This window comes from Mesoplodon densirostris, chromosome 14 (genome assembly GCF_025265405.1).
Source record: "Mesoplodon densirostris isolate mMesDen1 chromosome 14, mMesDen1 primary haplotype, whole genome shotgun sequence".
Taxonomy (NCBI): domain Eukaryota; kingdom Metazoa; phylum Chordata; class Mammalia; order Artiodactyla; family Ziphiidae; genus Mesoplodon; species Mesoplodon densirostris.
This window is the reverse complement of record NC_082674.1, coordinates 79,785,465-79,806,243: the sequence shown is the minus strand read 5'-3', so window position 1 is coordinate 79,806,243 and position 20,779 is coordinate 79,785,465. Positions and strand designations below refer to the sequence as shown.

Sequence of the window (20,779 nt, the reverse complement as noted above, 5' to 3'; positions counted from 1 at the left end):
CAATATGCTATAGTTGATTTTATTTACATGAATATACTCATAAATGATTTAATACTTTAAAAAGAGCCCACCATGAAATTCCTTCCCATCAAAGCTAACCAAGGTGGACTAACATCACCTCTGGCTAGTGTCAGCAACATGATTTGTCTTGTTTTTTCCCCCACATGAGTCAAGAATCATAGTTGACTTACCTGTGACACTTAAAGCACTCAGCCACCTTATCAAAAACAATTTTAAAAAAGCTGTAATCTTCTGGTTTTAAAATAATTTATTTCATAGGTCTGTTTTAATTTCATGTCTCAGAGCATACATTATTTAACCAAGAGGTGCCGGACACAGATTGTAAAAAGGGAGGAAACACTTAGGATAAGAAACTGCCTCAATTCCATTAGAATTTGATCCTACCTTGTAAAGTCTTGCTAGGATAAATTTCTATCTTACTTCTTTTGTGCTTACAAAAAAACATTAACTTCTGAATTTCCAATGTTGTAAATAAAAATTTTTACATTTAAGTATGCATTCATATTGACACACTAGGCAACCAAATAATTGTCATCAACATCAGCAAAATGTATATTTCCTGTCACTGCACTAACATTAAATTAAACGTCAAACCACAAAAACTTTGTGACTAACATTAAAAAGGCAAGCTGTAAGATACGCAAAGCTTATAAAGGACAAATTGCACATGGTTAAGATGGGACATCATTTGACAAGGGCTGGTGTTGTGCATATGGCTGCTTTTTTTTATAAGAAGGCCACCGGCAAACAGGGCAACAGTGTCGGCCCCCAGCCAACCACATCACAATGCAATTCTGATGGAACACGTGACCACAAGGCAACCCCATTAGCAAACATCCATTTTCAAAATTCTCTAGGCAAACAACACATTCAGTACAGTGCAGCATATCAGCAGGCCAAGGTAACCAATCAGGTTCCATGTCTTCATTAGTGCTGTATGATCCATAGGACCGCCCCTTCCTTTCATAAGGGCTGGTCTGACAATATTTATTGGCACACGAACAAGCCTCAGGATCACAGTGACTTGCTCTTCCTGGAGAACTGTGAACTACGCTTTGTTTATCTTCAAATACTTCCTTCTCACTGTCTGTGCTGTCACTGTCTGAGTCATTTTCAATAGCTTGAGAACCTTCCAACATTTCCTCTTCAGACTGGACGCCAAGACATTTAAATCGCCACACTGGCAAGTTTTTTATATAATCAGTTGGTATCAGAGGGTGAAGCCAAAGGTCAGGGAAAGCTAATCGCTCCAAGAACAAGTCAGGGTCTTCGTCCCAGTCAGATTCTACAGGAAAGTTCTGAAAAGAAGCAATCGGGTGGTAGAGGTAGCTGGTGTACCAGTCCCACAGGCTTGATAACCACTCTAAGTTATTGGCATTGACTTCATCATTGTTGCTGTTGCGCCGTCTCTTCTTCTCAAAGTAATCGACTAGTAAACCATGTCCAAGGTATGTACTAAGAAACAAGGCTGGGTGTGAAGAATAAAACATCCAGTCTGCCCTGACCCAGGAAGCCAGCGTGGTCGTATTGGAATATCTCAACAATTTTAAGCTATACTCATAAAAGCTATCTAAGTAAGGGAGCTGTAAAAAGCCCAACACAGGTAGCCAGGAAATAATTAATAGAGAATTGTATGTCCCTAAAGTGCTTATGAGAACCACAAATCGTTTTATGGTAGCTCCTTGTGTGATAAATAAGTCCATCCAAGCCATAAGATTAACTAGAACCAAGCTCAAAACAAACAAATCGTTTACTTCAGGTTGTACTGAGCGCAAAAACGAATCCATGGCCTGAAGGGATATAAATTCGCCTGTGTGGTTTCCATACCTGTAAATTCCCTCAGGAGTTCTAAGTATGTATGATGGCATGTTATATACACCAATATCTGTCATATAACTCTTGTTGTCCCAATTTTCCACATTTACAAAAATAAACTCAACTCTTCCAGTGAACTTTATGCTTAGTGCAGAGAAGAAAGCTGGGGGTTGGTCAAGTTTTGCAAATAGGTATACTTTTACCCAGTATTGGTCACTTTTATTCCATTCTTCTTTCAAACGTTCAGCATTATAAATGGTTTTGATCCGTGCAGCTGCATGAGCAGTTATCCACTTAAAAATGTGTTCTACTTCGATCCTGCGCCCACTGTATTCTTTAAGCATGACTTTCCCTTTAGAAGTACTTGTTTGTGGAACAGACATAATGAGTGTGGATCGTACCCAGCCTCTTCTCCTGCAGTATCTATAAGAGAGGAGACTGTAAGTAAATAGCCAGGCTGCTAAATGAGCTAGCTTGCTTATCTTCACTGTTGTGCAAACAGTTTGTCTTTTCCCTGATACATTTCCTTAGCACTTGAAAGATACCCTCTCCCCAAAAAACAAATTACACTCAAAAGTAGTACCAATACCTGGCAGTTGTATAAGAGGAAAAGCAAGCTCTCTTTTAATCATATTTTTCATTTGTATCTCTATGTTTCTTTTCTTTCTTTTTTTTTTAAAGAAAAGTGTAGCTTGAAAAGCCTTAGAGTCAAGAGAATCGGCAAGTACTTCCAGCATCTACTATGAAACTAATAATGCATTATGTGCTAATAAGATCCTAAAGATAATAGGAAAATAATTCCCGTTCACAAAGAATTTAAAATCCTATTAAGGAGACAAAAGTATAAAACTGCATATATTCTATTACAAAATAATGTAAAGGAAGTTCAAAAAAAAGGGAGTATCATTGGGAGTTTGGGCTGGTGCAGATTTCATGAAAAGTTTGGGAATTGAGCTAGCTCTCGAAGGATGGTTAGATTCAGGTGGGCAAAGGAGAGAAGGAAACAGATTATCTTATATGCTGAGTCCCTGACTTGAATGCCAAGCTCCTGAGGGTAGAAGCCATGCTGTACCCACTTATTAACCCAAGCACCCACCACAATGCCTGACACACACTAGCACTGTCATAAAGTAATCTGCACGAAAGCTCACCTAGAAAAGAGCAAGTCCTATATTCTTCTGTACTCTCTCATCTCTTTAATGAGGACCATGAAGAGGGGTATTTGGAGAGATAATCAGAGAAACAATTTCCTTTAAAAAAAAGTTTTTTTCTAAAAACCTACCATGTGGAGTTTTACAATATATAAATTTACCTCAGTAAAGTTGGCAAAAAGAAAATCTACCATGTGGATACATTTTGTTCACTACAGATTTGTAAGTGGATGGTAATAAATGTTTAATTTTTGATTTTGCTATTCAGAATACTGATGTAAAAATCATAAATGTTATGCTTTACTTTAAAGTATGGATTATATTTTATTAAATTAAATAAGCATATTATACATTTATATGATCAGATTAAGACAGAAGTCTTGACATACGTGGCATATGGTTTTATGATGATAATACAATTAATTTTATCTCAGGAATTTCATGATGTAATTTAAGATAAGTGAAGACAACATGTTATGTCACAAAGACAAGGTTAGTAATGACTCTGGGAAGCTATCCGGGTGACTCAGGACCAAAGACTACGACTCAGCCTCTTGTTGAGTTGATTTACTTCCTTAACAAGATAGTACCATTAATGTCAATACTGCTTTAATTGAAACGGGTTAAGAATTATATACTCTGACAAAATAAAATATCTTCTATTCTGTAACAGTGTATTTGTCCAATGCAAAATAGTTCATTGACATGAATGCTATTTCCACCACCCTCCCCGCAAAACAACAAGTCAACTACATATAGAGAGTTGCCTTACTCACATCTTAAATATCTAACCAGCTTTACTTTTTAAATTGCATAGGATACTTGTGATGACACATTTCTACTCTTGGTCATTCTGTTCATCTTTCTATAACCACCTCAGAGAATATTTGGCTTCTGATTTGTGTCATAAATTAAATGACAGTCTTTCAAACAGAAAATTTTACTGTGTAAAACAAGCAAAGTCTTATCTTAGTGCATACATTTCTTCATGGAAGAAAACAAATGTACTATGTACTTTCTTTTCAGTTCAGAACTAAGTGACAGTTTTAAGGTTTATCATTTCACAAGAATTTAAGAGTACCCAGGACAATAAAATTTTGTATGTCATCATATATCTTTCAAATTAAATCATGTTTTCCAGACTTGAAATCCAACACACAAATAAAGTACACCGTATTAATTTTAAAACCCCACTGTTAGACAGAAAAGACTAATGTTCATATCAATATAAAAACTTTTTACTGCCAATTTAAAAAACCTTTTTAAAGGTCTGAATAAGTTCAATGATGACACCACAAAAATATCCTCTAGTTCTTAAGGTAAACCTTTTCAGATCTCTTAGAGAATTTGAAGACTAAAAATGATAAAAAATTAAAAAAAAACATAGCTAGTGAGTTTTGGCACTCCAGTTTCTGATAAGGCATACTATATTTAAAAAGAAACCTTGGTATTCTGTTCATAAAATGCTGTTTCTTCAGACAAGGTCATTGGTCTCCTTGGCCTTCCTGTCCTGCTCACCAATCTTCCCTTTACTTTCTTTTCCCTGCTTAGCCCATGGGCACGCATCCCTGATTCTTTCATCATAAGCCCTCCTGGCCCATTTATCACTCAGCTCCTGTAATTCCAGTGCCATCCCACTCTTTACTATCTCTACCCCGCCTCTCCAACCTCCCGATACATATCCCATGTCACTTCCTTCTTTCTCCAAAGGTGGGGGGAGACAGAGAGTAGAGAATAGACCTGACAAGGGAAAGGCCCCTGAGATAGATCACTGGGTTGGGGAATTAGCAGAACTGGGGCCGGGCAAGATGGCTGTGTGGGAAAGAAATGAAAACTGCTGCCGTGGATAGAGTCAGATACTGTACAGAGTGGAGGTCCTGAATGTTCTTAAGGGGAGCAAAACAGGTCAGGAAAATACTACTATACAATGGGGTTAGCACATCAGAGGAGGATGTCCTGGAGGCCACCCAAGAGAAGGAACTACAGTCAAAGAAAGCAACATAGGCAGCAGAGTAGAGAGTTTTGCTGTTTTTAAAAATCTGAGGTCGAGATGATGACTGAATTATTCAACATATTAAAATGCATGCTTGCTGAATAACACTATTCTCTGCCCAGTTACACCCTGCATTGACATTCTAAACACGCTTTTCTATTATCTCCCTATTTTGTTCTTCTGCATCTCCATAATCCTCAAAAAAAAAGAAAAAAAATGACCCTGACTAAGCACAGCATCTATGACAAGAACAGTTCTTACTCTAGTCGGAAGATTTTCCAAATAAAAGGAAACCAACATGACAATACTGAAACTGATATAAGTAACTCTGCATCAAGATCTTCATCTTTGTGATGAAACTAAGGAAGAAGACGTAAAAGTGCTTCTTTAATAACAAAAAATTATAGCCGCAGTCAACAAAAAAGCAAAAAGTTGCTCAAAAAAGGTCTCTTCCATCATAAATAAGAGGTGGGATTATCTGAAGACGAAGATGAAGGATTTAGAGAAAACTTGGAGGTAGATTATATGTATCTCTTCACCGTTCCTCAGCTGGTATAGAATCAAAAAGGGCCTTTCAAAAGAAAAGCTAGAATAATTCGCGCTAAAGTCCACTGGACTCAATTATGACACTTCTGAGGCATTTTGCTTTATAAAATTATATTAAAAATCAATTCTACTATTTCCTTCAGTTTTTCATGCTGAATAGATCATCTTCACTTTATGTTGTGCTTAGTTTCATTTTGAATTCTCTATTGTTATTTAAGAACTTATGTTAGACTGAAATATGTGTTTGACCTTTATATTTTTGTACTTACTTGATATTTTCTAATATATTTATAAGTTAGTGTTTAAAATGTATTATTTAGTTTATTCATTTAAAAAAATAAGTTCTGAATATTTTTCAATAAATTAGTGATGCTAATACTGACTTTTGGCATTATCTGAAAAAACAATATCAAAACATCAGAACTATCATTTATTCTGGTATTGCAATCACCAGTGGGAGGGAAAAAGATCTTTCACTTAGACCATCTGGGAATGATGGAATAAGACCAAATGCCGTTGTCTTTGGTAAACACAAGACAGAAATAAGAATGATTTCCTTTTCATAAGAACATGAACACTTACACTATCTTGGACATTTCAACCAAAGGCATTAGAATGTGATCAAGATTCTGTGGTGAAGATGAAAATGGGAGCTTTGTGGGTAAATGAGAAGACTAAATGTGAGTCAGGAGACACAAGTTTCCTTCTTATCCCCAACTTTTAAGGAGTCCTCCTACCACACATCTCAGCCTACACTACAAGTGAGCAAAACAAGGACAGTGAGGAAAATCGAAGCAAACGTAAGCCTGAAGGAGAAGGGAAGGAGAATTTGAGGTGAAGCAGTGGTGGAGGAGGGTTTTCTACAGCGAATGGGTCTCCCATTGTGACCACATATAACCGACATAGGTAAGCCAGGCGTATCTACCTACATTAGAAACTACCTAACGTGGGGACTTCTCCGTACGTATCATATGCCCTGTCCTCAGCACTGAACAGAACACGCTGTACGTGCTAATCTTTTTCTTTTAAATAAATTTATTTATTTATTTATATTTGGCTGTGTTGGATCTCTGCACGCGGGCTTTCTCTAGTTGCGTTGAGCGGGGGCTACTCATTGTGGTGTGTGGGCTTCTCACTGTAGTGGCTTCTCTTGTTGCGAAACACAGGCTCTAGGCACGCGGGCTTCCGTAGTTGTGGCGCACGGGCTTAGTTGCTCCGCGGCATCTGGGATCTTCCCAGACCAGGGCTCGAACCTGTGGTCCCCTGCACTGGCAGGCAGATTCTTAACCACTGTGCCACCAGGGAAGTCCCGCTAATCTTTTATTAAATGTTTACTGAATGGATAATTAAATAAATGAATGAATTCAAGTTATAACTTGGAGGAACTAGAAATTGAAATAAAACGCATTTCAAAGAAGAAACAATGGAATAATGAAACAAGAAGTAATGTGACAGACTAAATACTGGAGATGATGACAAAAGGTAAAACAAAAATGCCTGCAAAGATTTTTGTCTGAGAAAATGGAAAAAAAAATAGTAAAGGACAGTAAAAGAAAAGGTAGAAAGGGCACATGGTTTACTAAAAAATAAAAGATGAATATGAATTTGAACACCAGGTTTAGGGAACAGAGTCTATCTGGGGTACTCATATGGCAAATGGAAACGAGTGTCAAAATGCAAATTAGAGGTCCAAATTATGAAAGAAGATTTAGGTCAGCACAAAGGGGTCACCTAAAGCCATCAATGTACTGAAGTCTCTTTGGGAAGTAAAATTGAAACAAAAAAACCGAAGACATACTCTAAAGAGTCACCCCCGTTAGAAACAACATAGTAGAACCAGACAAAAAGAGATCTCAGAGAGAAAGTAAATAACTGCCAGTTATCAAAAACTATTAATCAAATACCTGTGTAACTAACAATGTGCTAAACATGCTAATTAACTTTCAGTTTAAACAGGCTTCTAATACCACTGTCTTTATCACATTAAAAAAATTCTGGTCAGAACTCAAATTCTAAGAATTGCCTAATCAACTTACCTGGGGTCACTGGAACAGTTAAACGTGCCTGTACGTATTCCAAATCTTGACACCTTTTTCACCATTTTCTCCCAGTGGATTTTACCCACCAAAGGACTTCTGTCATTTGCTATAACCTATTCCCCCCCAAAGAAAAACAGATACTTTAATCACCTAAAATGGAGTCAAACCAACCATTTACATCTATAACTTTACTTTTTTTGAAAAACATATTCTGTTCCTAGGTCTTTGCTTACTATGTCATCATATTATCACTGCAATTCTTGTAAAAGGAGCAACTGTCCAACTGGAAGAAATTTAAAACACTGAATATAGTACATTAAACTCTCACACTCTGTGGTAGTTATGCAGAGGGGGAGTCAAAACCATATTAAAAAGCTAGCCACATTCTCCTCCGTGCGGCTTATCCTCTAGAATTAACTTACACAGGAAGAAAATGGCCCTTGGAGTCATTTCTCTGCTCTGAAAAGAAAATTTTAAATAACCCAAATAAAGCTTACTAAAAATTACCACATGTGGGTTCAACGAGTTCAAATTTCACTTTTTTAAAAGTGTAATTATGGAGCCAAGAGTCAAACACATGTTTTCTATTAAACTATGCTTGACTAAATCCATATACTACTACTATGGCATTTTTCTTAACAATCACGAAAGGTTCTAACATATTAAACAATTACCATTAATAAATTCTACATTCTTGAACTTCTAAATTCAAATTTGCAAATAGCTTTCAAACACTTAGGATTGGGAGAAGAAAAAAAATATTTTTTAATGTAGCTTAACCTTCAAAATATGCAATGACTTTTCTCAGACCTTCTAATTGTTAATACCTTTTCCCTTTATTCCTGATCTTCCTGATTTTAATGAATAGAGATACCAGTAAAAAACAAATGGAAAGTATATATTAAAAACAAAAATAACTAAATGGGAACTTAAAGGAAAGCCAAAAGTGTCCTATGTCTTCATGAACCCATCTGTTTGATTTATTTTAAGCCCAGGGTATACAGGCCAAGTTTATTTTCATGAATGCTATATTACTGATACTATTTAATTCAAAATTACAGCGGAATACTCTGGGGGCCTCTAAACTCTCTAGAAGGAGGGGCCATTTTCACGTTCACAAAGCCTCCAGGAAGTGAAATCCCAGGTGAGTGTGTGCAATGAGTGCCTGGGAGAGGCAAGAGTTGGTGCAAATACCTCATCTCTGGTCTCTCTGCTGGGAAGTCTAACAAATTTCAAGGGCAGCAGGAGGAGAGAAAGTGCGTGGTGGTGACAAGTGACTTAAAGTTCACTTTATGTGCCAACGGATTACTGTCCAATAACCTTTGCCATATATCATTGATACTATCATCCTCATACCTACAGAGACACACATAGGTATGTAACATTCTGTAACATAACTTTGAGGCTTAATAAATACATACACAAATATACAATTTAGGGCATTGAACAAATGGTTCTGATAGTACTTTTAAGTGAAAATAAATGGCCTTAATGAGGGAGGCACATGTTATTAAAATGCTCAGATGGTTGAGGTAACCAGGAGGAGAGCAATTTGAGGACATGGTCTTAGTGGTGAAAGCGCTTTCTGAGGAGGTGCACACAGGTTACATTACCCAGTAAGTTCCTAGCTTCCACATTTTTCCATTGTCTAAAAGTACTTTATAAATTTTATCTGAAGAATAAGGGAGATGAAGCAAGGCAGGCATTTCTCTTCTCTTCTTTTTTTCTTTTCCTACCACTGAAGAGTCAATATGGTAGTTCTTTTCTCCATCAAGTAACCAAAGAAATCTCGAACTTATTTTTCGGATTACTCAGAAGGATTAAGAAATCTCTGTAAAATCATATCGCTGTACTCCCTGGTCTTTGCCCTGTTTTTTAAAATAACTCCCCTTTCACTCCTATTTCCTGATCAAGGCTGCAAATAACCCAAACACTTCAGGCCTGTATTCATAATGACACTGTGTCAAGGGGTTAATCAAGCGGTTGCTTTAATCAATATAGGATTTGGCCCTCAGTCTAGGGGCATCTTTCAGTGAAGATCCTGATCACTGCACAGTCATCCAATGCTAGGAAAGGAAGTAGGAACGAGGGGGTTGCTCCAGGCACCCCTGGTTATAGGACAGACAACAAAAGTGTGTGAAGAGAGGTGGTGAACATCTCTGAGGCAGGTACATGACAATGTTTAACCCCAGGGCCTTATTTATTCAGCAAGCTATTCCAACATCTGCTTTGAAGAGTTTAATAATTCCTGACTAAGAGAACCACACAAAAATGAAAAATCCCTTAGGCAGTACATGAAAGCATTTTATTTGACTCTTTAGTTATATTTACACAATTAGAAATTGCTTTGTCCAATGTCCTATATAGTTATATTATTCAACTGAAGGTTTAGCATAAATTAAATTTCTTGGAGGCCAAATTAAACAACCACTAAAAATGTTTTAACAGAATAACTCATCTGGCTTGTCACGTGGCACAACAAAATACTCTATTACTACTGTGTCACATGAGTAAGAGTTTCCACGTTATAGCTCACAACCAAAAGCATGCACAGTGATTCTGAATGGCATTCACTCTGGTGGTGAAAGGGGAAACATATTCCTCTGCAGTTCACGAAAGATGTTGCATTCTCTGTGGGGAATATTTTCAGAGACTCGAAAAAACTAGATGAAAGTACAGCCTGAGTTCCAAGTCTCAAGTCTGGAACAGACCTGGCAACGTAGGCTAGCAGTGAAGCAATCTTTCCATCCCCCTTCCCAGGGTATCTGCCTCTCTAACCAGCATCCCTACACTCGCTCACCATTGTATTCCCTGCAGCTAGCATGGTGCCTAAGTCAGTTGGGCACTTATTAAATATTTATGTTGAATTAAACTATTTCAGCTTTTTATGGTTTAGTAACTCATTCTCTTACTTCTGATTATATAGGTTCTCTACAGGCTCCAAGTTTCCGATTTCCGTTATCATGAAAGTCCCTTCCCCAGCAACCTGTCATCTGGGATGTTTTCTGACAAACATTAGCATAACTAGTACCTGGCTATGCAACTGCACATCAATGTTCTTGACCCCAGTCACACACAAAGACTTCCAGTTCAGTGTATTTAAAAATACACTTTTTCCAGAAGAAAAAAAAACTACTAGGTTTCTCCTAGTACTAATTTTCCTGGTTTTTACTTTATTGTCTAATAGTTCTTTAGGATCTCTCAAGATGGTAGCACCATCACAGACCATCTAACTTAGCTGGAAAAGGTAATCTATGCTAAGATTTTTTTACTGGCCCACACATTTTAGTAAACCAAGCTGTAAGCTGTCCTATGGCAGACTGTAGGTTATTTGTCTTTTTTGCCCTTATCACAGGTTCAGCTGGCACACATTAGATTTCAATAAATATTTGTTAGATGGTTGGATGAATGGATGAAACCAGTGGTTTGCTGGTAAATGTTTAACTAGCTGTCTAGAAGAAAACAGAAGCTCTGATTTCTATCATTTACTTATTTCCTTGGTGTAAATACTCCCACATGGCTGATTTCCAGTTACCAAGGTGCCATCTCTAACTGTGGAGTTGGAAAGGGATGTTAACAACTGCCCTTCATGAAGCAGTTGGAGCTGGTTCCAGCACAGCACTGGAAGGAGCTGAGTTGGACAGTGTGAGATGCGAAGTTGCCATATTTTCTGATGTCAGTCTTGTGTAGTCCAGTTAAACTTACAAAGAAAAACTGGGCCTCAGGTTATTGCTTACTCCCTTCCACAGGTATTACACTGGTATAAGAAAAAACCCACACACTTTCGCCTGTTGTTTAGAGGTGGGTTTTATTACTAATCAGAACATCTGTCATTTCCCTTTTAATATCGTTAGTCCCCATACAACAACATGGAGGCTAAATTAAATAACATAACTCCATATAAAAGGAGTGTAGAGCTATAATATGTTTCTGCATCTCTCAATATTTCATTATAACAGCGAGTTTCTACTTTCAAAATCATAGACCACAGGGACTTCCCCAGAGGTCCAGTGGTTAAGACTCCACGCTTCCACTGCAGGGGGCACGGGTTCGATCCCCGGTCGGGGAACTAAGATCCTGCATGCTGTATGGCATGGCCAAGAAAAAAAAAAATCATAGACCAACCTAAATATATATATGCAAATTGTATAAACTCGTTAAAAGTGAAGATGAGTAATTGACAAAAACAAAATTCAACAGCATTTAATGATTTCTTTGGTCGCCTCACTAGCTTTCTTTATGAGTAAACACAAATAAAAGCTCTTCACCAATACAAAATAAAGGATAAGATGGCTTGCGAAGTATTTCGCCTTTAGCATAGCGTCAAGAGAGGAATAAATAACTTAGAACCCCCCTGAACAAAACTACTGTCTAGGAGTAAAAAATAAACAAGTTTTAAAACAGCTAGTAAGTCTTTTCAGCCAAACAGGAACTGTATTAACATAATACTTCAGTAAATATTGACCTAAAGCTTTACTTTAAATCATATGATGCTTTTCACTGTTACCTCAATTCCACTGATGTTAAATTCCTTATAACGTGACAAAGCCAGTAGAGAACAGATAGCACAGTCCCTCTTTGAACTTCTTTGAACAAAAGTCAAAATGTAGAAATAGAAATGTTAAGATAAGGATAAATCCATAAACCCCACAATGTACACTAACTTTTCCATTTCAAAAGCCTATCTGCTGGGACTTCCCTGGTGACACAGTGGTTAAGAATCCACCTGTCAATGCAGGGGACACAGGTTCGATTCCTGGTCCGGGAAGATCTCACATGCCGTGGAGCAACTAAACCCATGCACCATAACTACCGAGCCTGTGATCTAGGGCCTGCGTGCCGCAACTACTGAGCCCGTGTGCTGCAACCAGCGAAGCCCTCGCGCCTAGAGCCCATGCTCTGCAACAAGAGAAGCCACCACAATGAGAAGCCCACACACCCCAACGAAGAGTAGCCCCTACTCACCGCAATTAGAGAAAGCCCGTGTGCAGCAACGAAGACCCAACACAGACAAAAAAAAAAAAAAAAAAAAAAAAAAGCCTGACCAAGAATCTTTTGAAAGAAAAGTAACTTCTATTTGTGATGCTAAAAAGATTGGTAGGCATCAGAATCAAAGAATCCACAAAACTGGAAATAAAGAGCTAATGAAAGATATGAGGTCAGGTTAGGAACAAAGCAGGAAAACTTAGAATGTTAGAAAGAACTGATAGAAAAAAGATGCCTTGGTTCTTTCATGGATTACGTAGTGTATTGTTGGTAAAGATGTCCCATATGTGTTGCTGCCTTAGAAACTAAAATTAGTTCTTTCTACCTCATATTACAGAGAATACAGGAGAGACACGAAAAAGCTTCACATGAAAAGAAGTGTGCTAACACTCTGCTTTAATGTAAGGATAATTCATGAGCAGCAATACATCTTAAAACAGTTAGGAGAAAGATATGAAGACCATTAACATGTATTATTCAGAAAATAAACTCATGAGTTACCGAGAAGATAGAAATCATAAGGGATATAGGATGAATTAATTAAATTATAGAAATTCATGTTTCCTTTTGTAGTGTCATTCCACATGCAGTGTCACCAAAAAAGATAATCAACCTAGATTATCTTTTATTATTACCAACCCATTCCAGAAAAATAATCAACTGACCAAGTGATGGAATAGCTAAGTCATATACCCATTTATTAAAGTCACATTTTCCCCAAATCAGTAAACCTAGACATCCTTTCAATGACATATAAAGTCTAAAGTGCTAATTATCAGTTATATGCTACCTGAGAGTTAGGTATTCATCTGAGAGTATAATTCATCTGAGTAAGAAAATGATATTGGAAACCTGGGAGCAAAAGAGGAAAGAACTTTGATGTGCTTAAATATTTCTTATCCAGGATACCTAAAATAAATGCAATATGAAGAAGACTGAATTGTTTGGGATCTATGCACCCTCACAGATTAAAAAAAACGACAATGATAGAGCAAACTGAAATGAGTCAGCTTCTTTTAAAACAAATAGAAAAGAACGATAATTCAAATTGTTAAAAAATGAATTCTTGAATGTTATTCTTCACAAGAGATGAGATAAATATAATCTGAGCTGAAAGAATGACAAGCAACTGAGAGTATTTCTCTTCTGTTTTGAGAAGATATTTTCAATTAAAAAACAAAACAACATGGCCCTCTCTTAGGAGCTTAAACCAAAGTGTCTGTGCTGATTAGCTTAGTTAGCGAGTTCAGAGTGCTGTAGGCACTGTGACTGAGGTATCGATCTCAGTCTTCTCAGCTGTCCTGCCAGAGACTGTTCTTCCAACCCAAGCCAGCCATTTGACAGATGTAAGCCACTGGCCCAAGGGAACACAAGCCAGACAGTCGTGATCAGTGCAAATCTTGAAGGTCACTGAAAAAATTGTGTCTTACTGCACCATTGACTATTGATGCCTATGAAGTTTAAAGAAACATTTTCAGAGAAAAATAATTCAGTGATTAGAATTTATAATGTTTACATTCACTACCATTCATTACTTGTTCTTCACTTCATTCAAGTATCACCTTATCAGGGAATTCTTTGCCACTCTCTTGTCTCCTTACCCTGCTTATTTTTCTTCTTAGCACTTTCCACTAACTAATGTTATATTAAATATTTATTTAGTTAGTGCCTCCCTCTCCCAACTGGAATGTGAGCTGCCTGAAAGAGCAAGGACTTAGCCTGTTGTATGCTCCTGGTATATCTCCAGAGCCTGGTGTACAATTCACTTGAATTAATGAATTATTATTCATTCATGCTGAATAAACTGTATGAATTTTGTAACAACTTAAGGGAGTTTAATCCATGCTTATCTTTAATATGACATAGAAAAATAGTAGATCACTTAGAAGCCAAGACTATAATGCTAATTAGTGAAGCAGAATGTGTTCGTAGTCTATAGGCAGCACTCTATATACCAAAAGAATTTCCAGACTTTTGACATAGCTTTTTCCAACTTTGGAAGGTATTCAGCATCTTTACGATTCATCTCTATGGGACCGTTCAATGTGTGGACAAACATGAGACATAGGACCCAGGGCAGAGGGACTGGCTATTCAGTTCAATCTCCGTAATAAAACTGAAGTTACCAAAACCAGTAAGTCCTCCTCGATCAAACTATCAGAAATAAGTATCTGGGAAAAGAAATAGAATAACTATTTATAAATTAAGGCTTTAAAGATGCTACAGTTTATTTTTTCAATACCAATAATTTAACACACAAATAAACTAGAATTTGATGGATAATGTATAGACAATACCCATACCCTCTTCCCAGTTTCTCTGTTTGCTAGACTTAAAAAATGCCGAACTAGATTATCTGGAGGGTAAAAGGTCAAACACAATAGGAAGGTTGCAAGTAAAGGAAAGGTCATGGATATCCAATGCAATCACCTGAAGAATTCCCAAACGTCAACCCGTTAGCCCAGCGGACTATAGTACGATTCTATCTTCTTTAGGTGTATATGTGTTTATTTGAGGCCATGTGCTACAGAAAATCTATCTATCCACAATCATATTGCAAATCAGTGACAGGACCAAATCTGCAAATAAGGTGTCTGGACTCAATAGCTTTTTCTACCCTATTTTGCAGCCATTGTTCTCAGAAAGAAATATGAAGCACCAATTATTTTGTTTTTTATGCCCTGAATCAAACTTTGCCAACCCCAATGTGAAATAACAAGAACACTGGACGAGAAATGAGGGGTTCTGGGATTTGATTCTGGTTCAATAATCATAATTTTAGCTGAATTCATGTTGTTAATTTACTTAATATGTTACTTTAAGTGAACTTATATTTTAAAAAATTTAAATAACTTTAGACTTTCCCTAAGCAATATTTATGAAATTCCATGTTCAATATAATATTGATTTTTCTCATTTACATAAAAACACACAAATGATAATGTGTGTCCACTCATTTACCATGAATGGCATATAAACCACACTTTGGGAAGCATAAAAGATGATTTTTCAGGCCCTTCATAGCTCTAAAATTCTAATATGCTAATTAAATCTCACAGTTTTGATAGCATAAGAGCTAGGGTTTAAAATTATAATCTCATCAATTTCATGAGCAAAGTAATAAGTTCCCCCACCATTCCCCACAATAGTTCTTCCTCTATAGGCACAAAGTTGGCTATAGTTCTTTCTTTAGAAACAAAAATGATGAATTAAAAACTGAATTAAAAACTGGAGTTAACAAAAGCTGAGAGAAACAGTACAAATCACTAAATAAAAGGAATATATATGTGTTTCTTACTTTATAATGCAGATCCAACAACTAAAATGGATTTGCTTCTGCTGGTTCTAAACAAAACAGTCAACCCTCTTTCCCCAACATTTCCCTTCCCCCACTCTTTAATTAATTTTCATTTTTGTTGGTCTGCAAAACCTCTTTAAGGGGACACTGGAGCCTCCCTATGAGAAGTGAGTTATGTCTAAGAAACATGACACAAGTACACAGAAGTGTCACCAGCTGGTGACTACTATTTTGGTAAAAATAATTTCACTTCTATCACTGTTTCTAATACCTGAACCAGCCAGATGCCATCTTTTGTGTCTTCTACAAGCTCATAGAAGTGCATTTCACCACTGAAATTGGTACTAGAAACAGATTCAGATGCTTCTTCTTCTTTGAGTGCAGAATAAAGCTCACCTTCCATCAGGTCACCTGAAGAAAAGAAAAAATAACACTAATAAGATTGCAAAAATCTCATGTTCCCAACTTCAATGATAAATTCTATTTTATACTGTTAAAAAATTATGTCATTGTACTTTCATTGCACTCTACAGAAGAGTAGAACCTGAATACACCTATTTAAGATTCATACATTTAGTAAATATGTAAGAAGAACCTTCTATGTGTCAGGCAAAAATGAACAAAACAGATAAAAATCCATCTCCTGATGGAGTTTATATTCTAGTGGCATCATCACATAATTTATTAGGAAATTACTGAATTTATACCAGCCCAAAAAGCCATCACAATATTATTTAGTTTTTGTCCAGGCATCAAATAATTTTTAAACAGTATGATTTATATACTTCTGACTTACAAGAATTAGAAATGGGTTTACAAAATTTGCTATCACCACCTGCGTAACATAGCAACAGCGCTTACATGACTTGGAGGTTAGATACAAAAGATTACCTATAAGAACAAATTCCATATTCATACACACATTTACAGTGTAAATTTACACCTTGTATCATCAAATAAAAAGTAAAGAAAAACAGGTCAAATTATTTTAACTTTTGTCTTAAATGTTAACAATGCAAAAACAAGCATTGTATCATGATGGCAGCAAAACCGTTCACAACAAATATTTAAATTCTAAAGTTAAATTGCTTTACCCAGACCTCTCTGCTATAAAATGCGTGATCTGAGTCATATTTTTATGAGCTGTGTGTATTCTTTAAATATTATGTGCACTCCTTGTACACTCAAAGTTACAAGTATTTTTAGGCCCAGAGGAAGGCAACACTAAATAAAAGTCACAAGAAAACAAATGTGGTATCAAATTACTTTACCATGAAAAATGATTTGGCTTGGGCAGTTAAGGTACTTTTCACTTCTAAACCTAGAAAGTTTATTTCTTAGAGATCTGCTACTTTACTTTATTCCCCCTACCCTACATGCCAGCCATGCTAGTAATAAAAGTCACCATAAACCAGTCAGTAAACAAGAGGCACAATTTTATGCAAGTAACACACAATTTTATGTTTTCTCTAAAGAAAAATGCATCACTTTTACAGAGTGTTCCCTCCTCTATCCCAGTAGTGATCTTAACCTTGATCTGCAAATACCTGGGTGCTCAAGTCCTCTGGAGTTAGTATTCTTGTCTATCATACTACATGGCTATGAGATACTAAATAAGGAAAAAAATTGTCTTGTAAAAGACACAGCTGACAGATATACTTGAAACAAATAAAAAAGATAACTATCAGTTTCAGTTGCTTCCTACAGCAACCCAGAATGCCTTTCTCAAATTACAGTACATTCCCCTTCCAGGAAGTGTATCTAAACCAAGATATATTTTGTCCAGGGGTGAAAAAAATTAAGCACATTTCTCACCCAATCCTACCCCCAAAACCAACAGTTACTGAAAATGCATTCTTTGAGATGTTAAATATCTCTTAGCTCAATTCTATCAATATGTCTCAACCCATTTAAGCTGATGCAGTCCCTGTGGCACAGAAGGGGAAAAGTAGTTTACACCCAAGATATAAGAATTAAAAAAAAAATCCTTAGAGAAATATAAACTCTTTCGAAACAAACAAGATAGGCATTCACAAAAAATATTCACCTTATTTTCACCAAATTTAAAGTATGAAAAGCTAATACTGTGCCCTGTACACTTTCTCTATATTTAAACTCATTATTTAAAATTTAAATCTTAGAAAAATTTTTTTCTATTTAATTTTGTATCTATATGACATGATGGATGTCCACTAAACTTACTGTGATAACATTTCATGATGTATGTAAATCAAATCATCATGCTATACACCTTAAACTTGTACAGTGCTGCAAGTCAACTACATCTCAATAAATCTGGAAGATAAAATAAAATAAAAAGCAAATAAAATAAAATTTAAATCCTAGGCCTAAATGCCTCTTTGATATTAAGTATTCCCAATGATGTTTTTCCCTCTGGGTAACTTGTTATTACTATGGTGACAAATGCTGCTATCTACAGACATCGTTTTGGGGTTTTTCTTATATACTTATGAATTTCAACTGGCAAATAATGCTTTCCAATTTGTTTGTAACTGGCTGACATTTCCGAAATTTGAGAAAAACACTCAGTTTAGTAAACAACACTAAGAAGCTGCACTTTACACTGTTATTTTAAAATAACCTTAGGAAGACACACCAACACCCCTACATATAATTCCAGCCCAGCCCCCTTCCAAAAACTGGGATTTACTTTTTTTTTGGTAGAAAACCTGGACAAAGGAAACCCGGGCAGCTCTGGAAGTAGTCTGCTTAACTCTTCCAGGTACCGCCTCATTCTGGGGGACCACCAGGTACAAGGAAGTACGGGTCGTCCCCTCCTCCGAGTGGAGGGGACCCTCGGGGAGCCGATACTCGCCTGACTTTTCCACCAGTTCCCGGACATCCTTCTTCTCGGGCAACCCCGAGTACCCCAGCCCCCGGCACTCCAGAATGGTCTTCAGCTTCTTGAAGCTCAGCGCCACCGGATCCACCAGCTGGGTGGCAAAGATGCCAGTTTCGTACCACACAATGGCCTCAAAAAACCTGGCCAGGACGAACAGGACCAGAAAATAGAGGAGCAAGAAAAAAAGCTTCAGCCACATCTTCCCCTGCGTCTTCGCTCTTTTCAGAGAGCTCAGAACACGGAGGAGAGGAGGGGAGACTGGGGGAGTGCGGGCGAGGGCACCAGCCTGGCGTGGGGTACGGAGCCCGCCGCCGTCACTGCGGGGCCATCCCCGGCGGGAGGCAGGTGGACTGTGCGGGGGTAAGGAACAGACCAGGAGCGGCAGAGGCGCAGAGCCTCGCGCGGGGCCTTCCAGTCAAGAGGCGAGAAAAATAAAGGGGGAAAAAATTTAAAAGTCCACCCATTAAACCCTGAAAGGAGAGAGGCGCGGGGAGACCCCGCGGGTAAGAACAAGATGAGGGCCGATTCCCCCGGCGAGGGGCACTGGGATGTGGGGGGGTCGGCCTTCTAGCACCGTAATCTCAAGGGGGGAGGGGGGAGGCCAAAAAAATCATTCAGATTCACAAAGGAAGAGGGGGCCGGGCTGCAGGCTGAGGCCGGAGGGGCGGCGGTCCCGGGAGGCTGTTGGAGTCGGCCGGGCTGAGGCCGGGCTCCCGCGGCGGCAGTCAGGAGGGCGCGGTGCTCGGCGGGGCCAGGCCCGGGGCCCAGCGCGGGGAGGACCGGCCGCTGCAGCGCCGCGCCCGGCGCCCAGGACCCAGGCCCCGCCGGCCGCGAAGGCTCCACGAGAAGCGCGGCGGGGAACGGCGGCGGCGGCGAGTGCAGGTTCGCTCAGGCCGGCGGGCGGCGCCTTTCAGGCGGGCGGGCACCGCGGCCCGGCCCAGGAGGGGGCGTCGCAGTCTCTGCAGAGGGAAATGGGGCGCGCGAGGCGACGGTCCCGGAGAAAACGCAAAAATAGGCCCGAGACGTCTCCCCGGGGCGGCTCTCGGGCTGCCTCCTGGTCACGCAGCGCTCGTCCCGCTTGGATGGGCGGCGCGGGTTCCCGGCCGCCGTCTCCGACGCCCCCTCCCCCGCGGAGACCGCCACCGTCGCCTCGGGACTAGAGGATCCTCGGCGGCCACGGCCCAAACCGAGACATAACAACTGACGTCGGCTGCGGGGCGGGGCCTCGGGCGGGGCCACGACGGGAGCGCCCGCCGGGCGGCGGTGGGGAGGAGAGGGTGCGGGGAAGGAAGGGGGAGCCCAAGCCTGGGGGCGGGAGAGCGGCGCGGAGCCGCAGCCTCGACGCGGTCTCTTCTGCGCTCCCGAAGTTGCCTCTCCAGTGTCTCCTCCTTTCTCTTTCCTTTTGCCCTGCAGATGTTTAGTAAGTGATTTTGTATGAGGGTTGCAGTTAGGACTGTGTCGCTTTGTGTGTTTTTTGGTAAAAATGGGGCAGTTAATCATCCTCTTAAAATAAGTAAAAATAAGAGTACGTGTATGCCAGGTCCCGGTTAACTGGGAAAATTTTGGCGCAGTTGGTTTGAGATGGTAGAAGGCGAAACCCAGAAAACAATGATTTTCCATCTCTAGGTGAGAATGTGGTAGTTTGCGCATTTCTGTGTTGGAGGAGATTTGGTCAAAGGGGGAGGCAGAACTAGGCAGAACCCGTCCCTGCCCGTTACAAAGGCCTCACCACACCCCCTCCTCACCCGTCGCAGTTTCAGTCTCAGGGGCGTTATAAGCCAGGTATCGAAATGCTGAGCTCCCAGGGCAAAGGTTGTTGAGTGTGGATATGTCCCCGTGCAAATTTTCCGTGCGTTTTCTTTCATTACCCTCGCTGAGTGGGGCACCGCCAGCAAGAGGAACTTACATAAAATGAGTAACGTGAGCACGCAGTACGCGGTTCTGTATTTATTTAACCCCGGGAGAGCATACTCTTCCTGTCGATCTCTGTGCCAATCTTGAGGGAGAAGGGGATTGCATGCTGGCTTCTACCAGAAGAAGCCCCCCCCCCTTTTTTTCTTTTTTTTG

At 39.1% G+C, this 20,779-nt stretch overlaps 1 protein-coding gene across 1 annotated transcript; it reads right to left on the bottom strand.

Annotated features, from left to right (window-relative positions):
- Window positions 1–250: 250 nt before the first annotated feature.
- On the bottom strand, window positions 251–19,887 carry RNF103 (ring finger protein 103). The gene is made up of 4 exons (XM_060117230.1): window positions 18,686–19,887; window positions 16,121–16,260; window positions 7,563–7,678; window positions 251–2,259 (listed from the first exon to the last, which is right to left on the bottom strand). Exons 1-4 carry the CDS (start codon window positions 18,909–18,911, stop codon window positions 693–695), a joined length of 2,049 nt encoding a protein of 682 aa, XP_059973213.1. The 5' UTR covers window positions 18,912–19,887; the 3' UTR covers window positions 251–692.
- Between the last annotated feature and the right edge of the window lie 892 nt (window positions 19,888–20,779).

What these genes read in the sequence shown, in the direction of transcription:
- RNF103 (XM_060117230.1), bottom strand. Translation starts at nt 18,911, where the DNA reads ATGTGGCTGAAGCTTTTTTTCTTGCTCCTCTATTTTCTGGTCCTGTTC. An exon ending in ATGGCATCTGGCTGGTTCAG is followed by an intron (nt 7,679 to 16,120) that starts GTATTAGAAACA and finishes GGGGGGGAATAG; the next exon opens with GTTATAGCAAATGACAGAAG. An exon ending in AACTGTTCCAGTGACCCCAG is followed by an intron (nt 2,260 to 7,562) that starts GTAAGTTGATTA and finishes CCTCTCTTATAG; the next exon opens with ATACTGCAGGAGAAGAGGCT.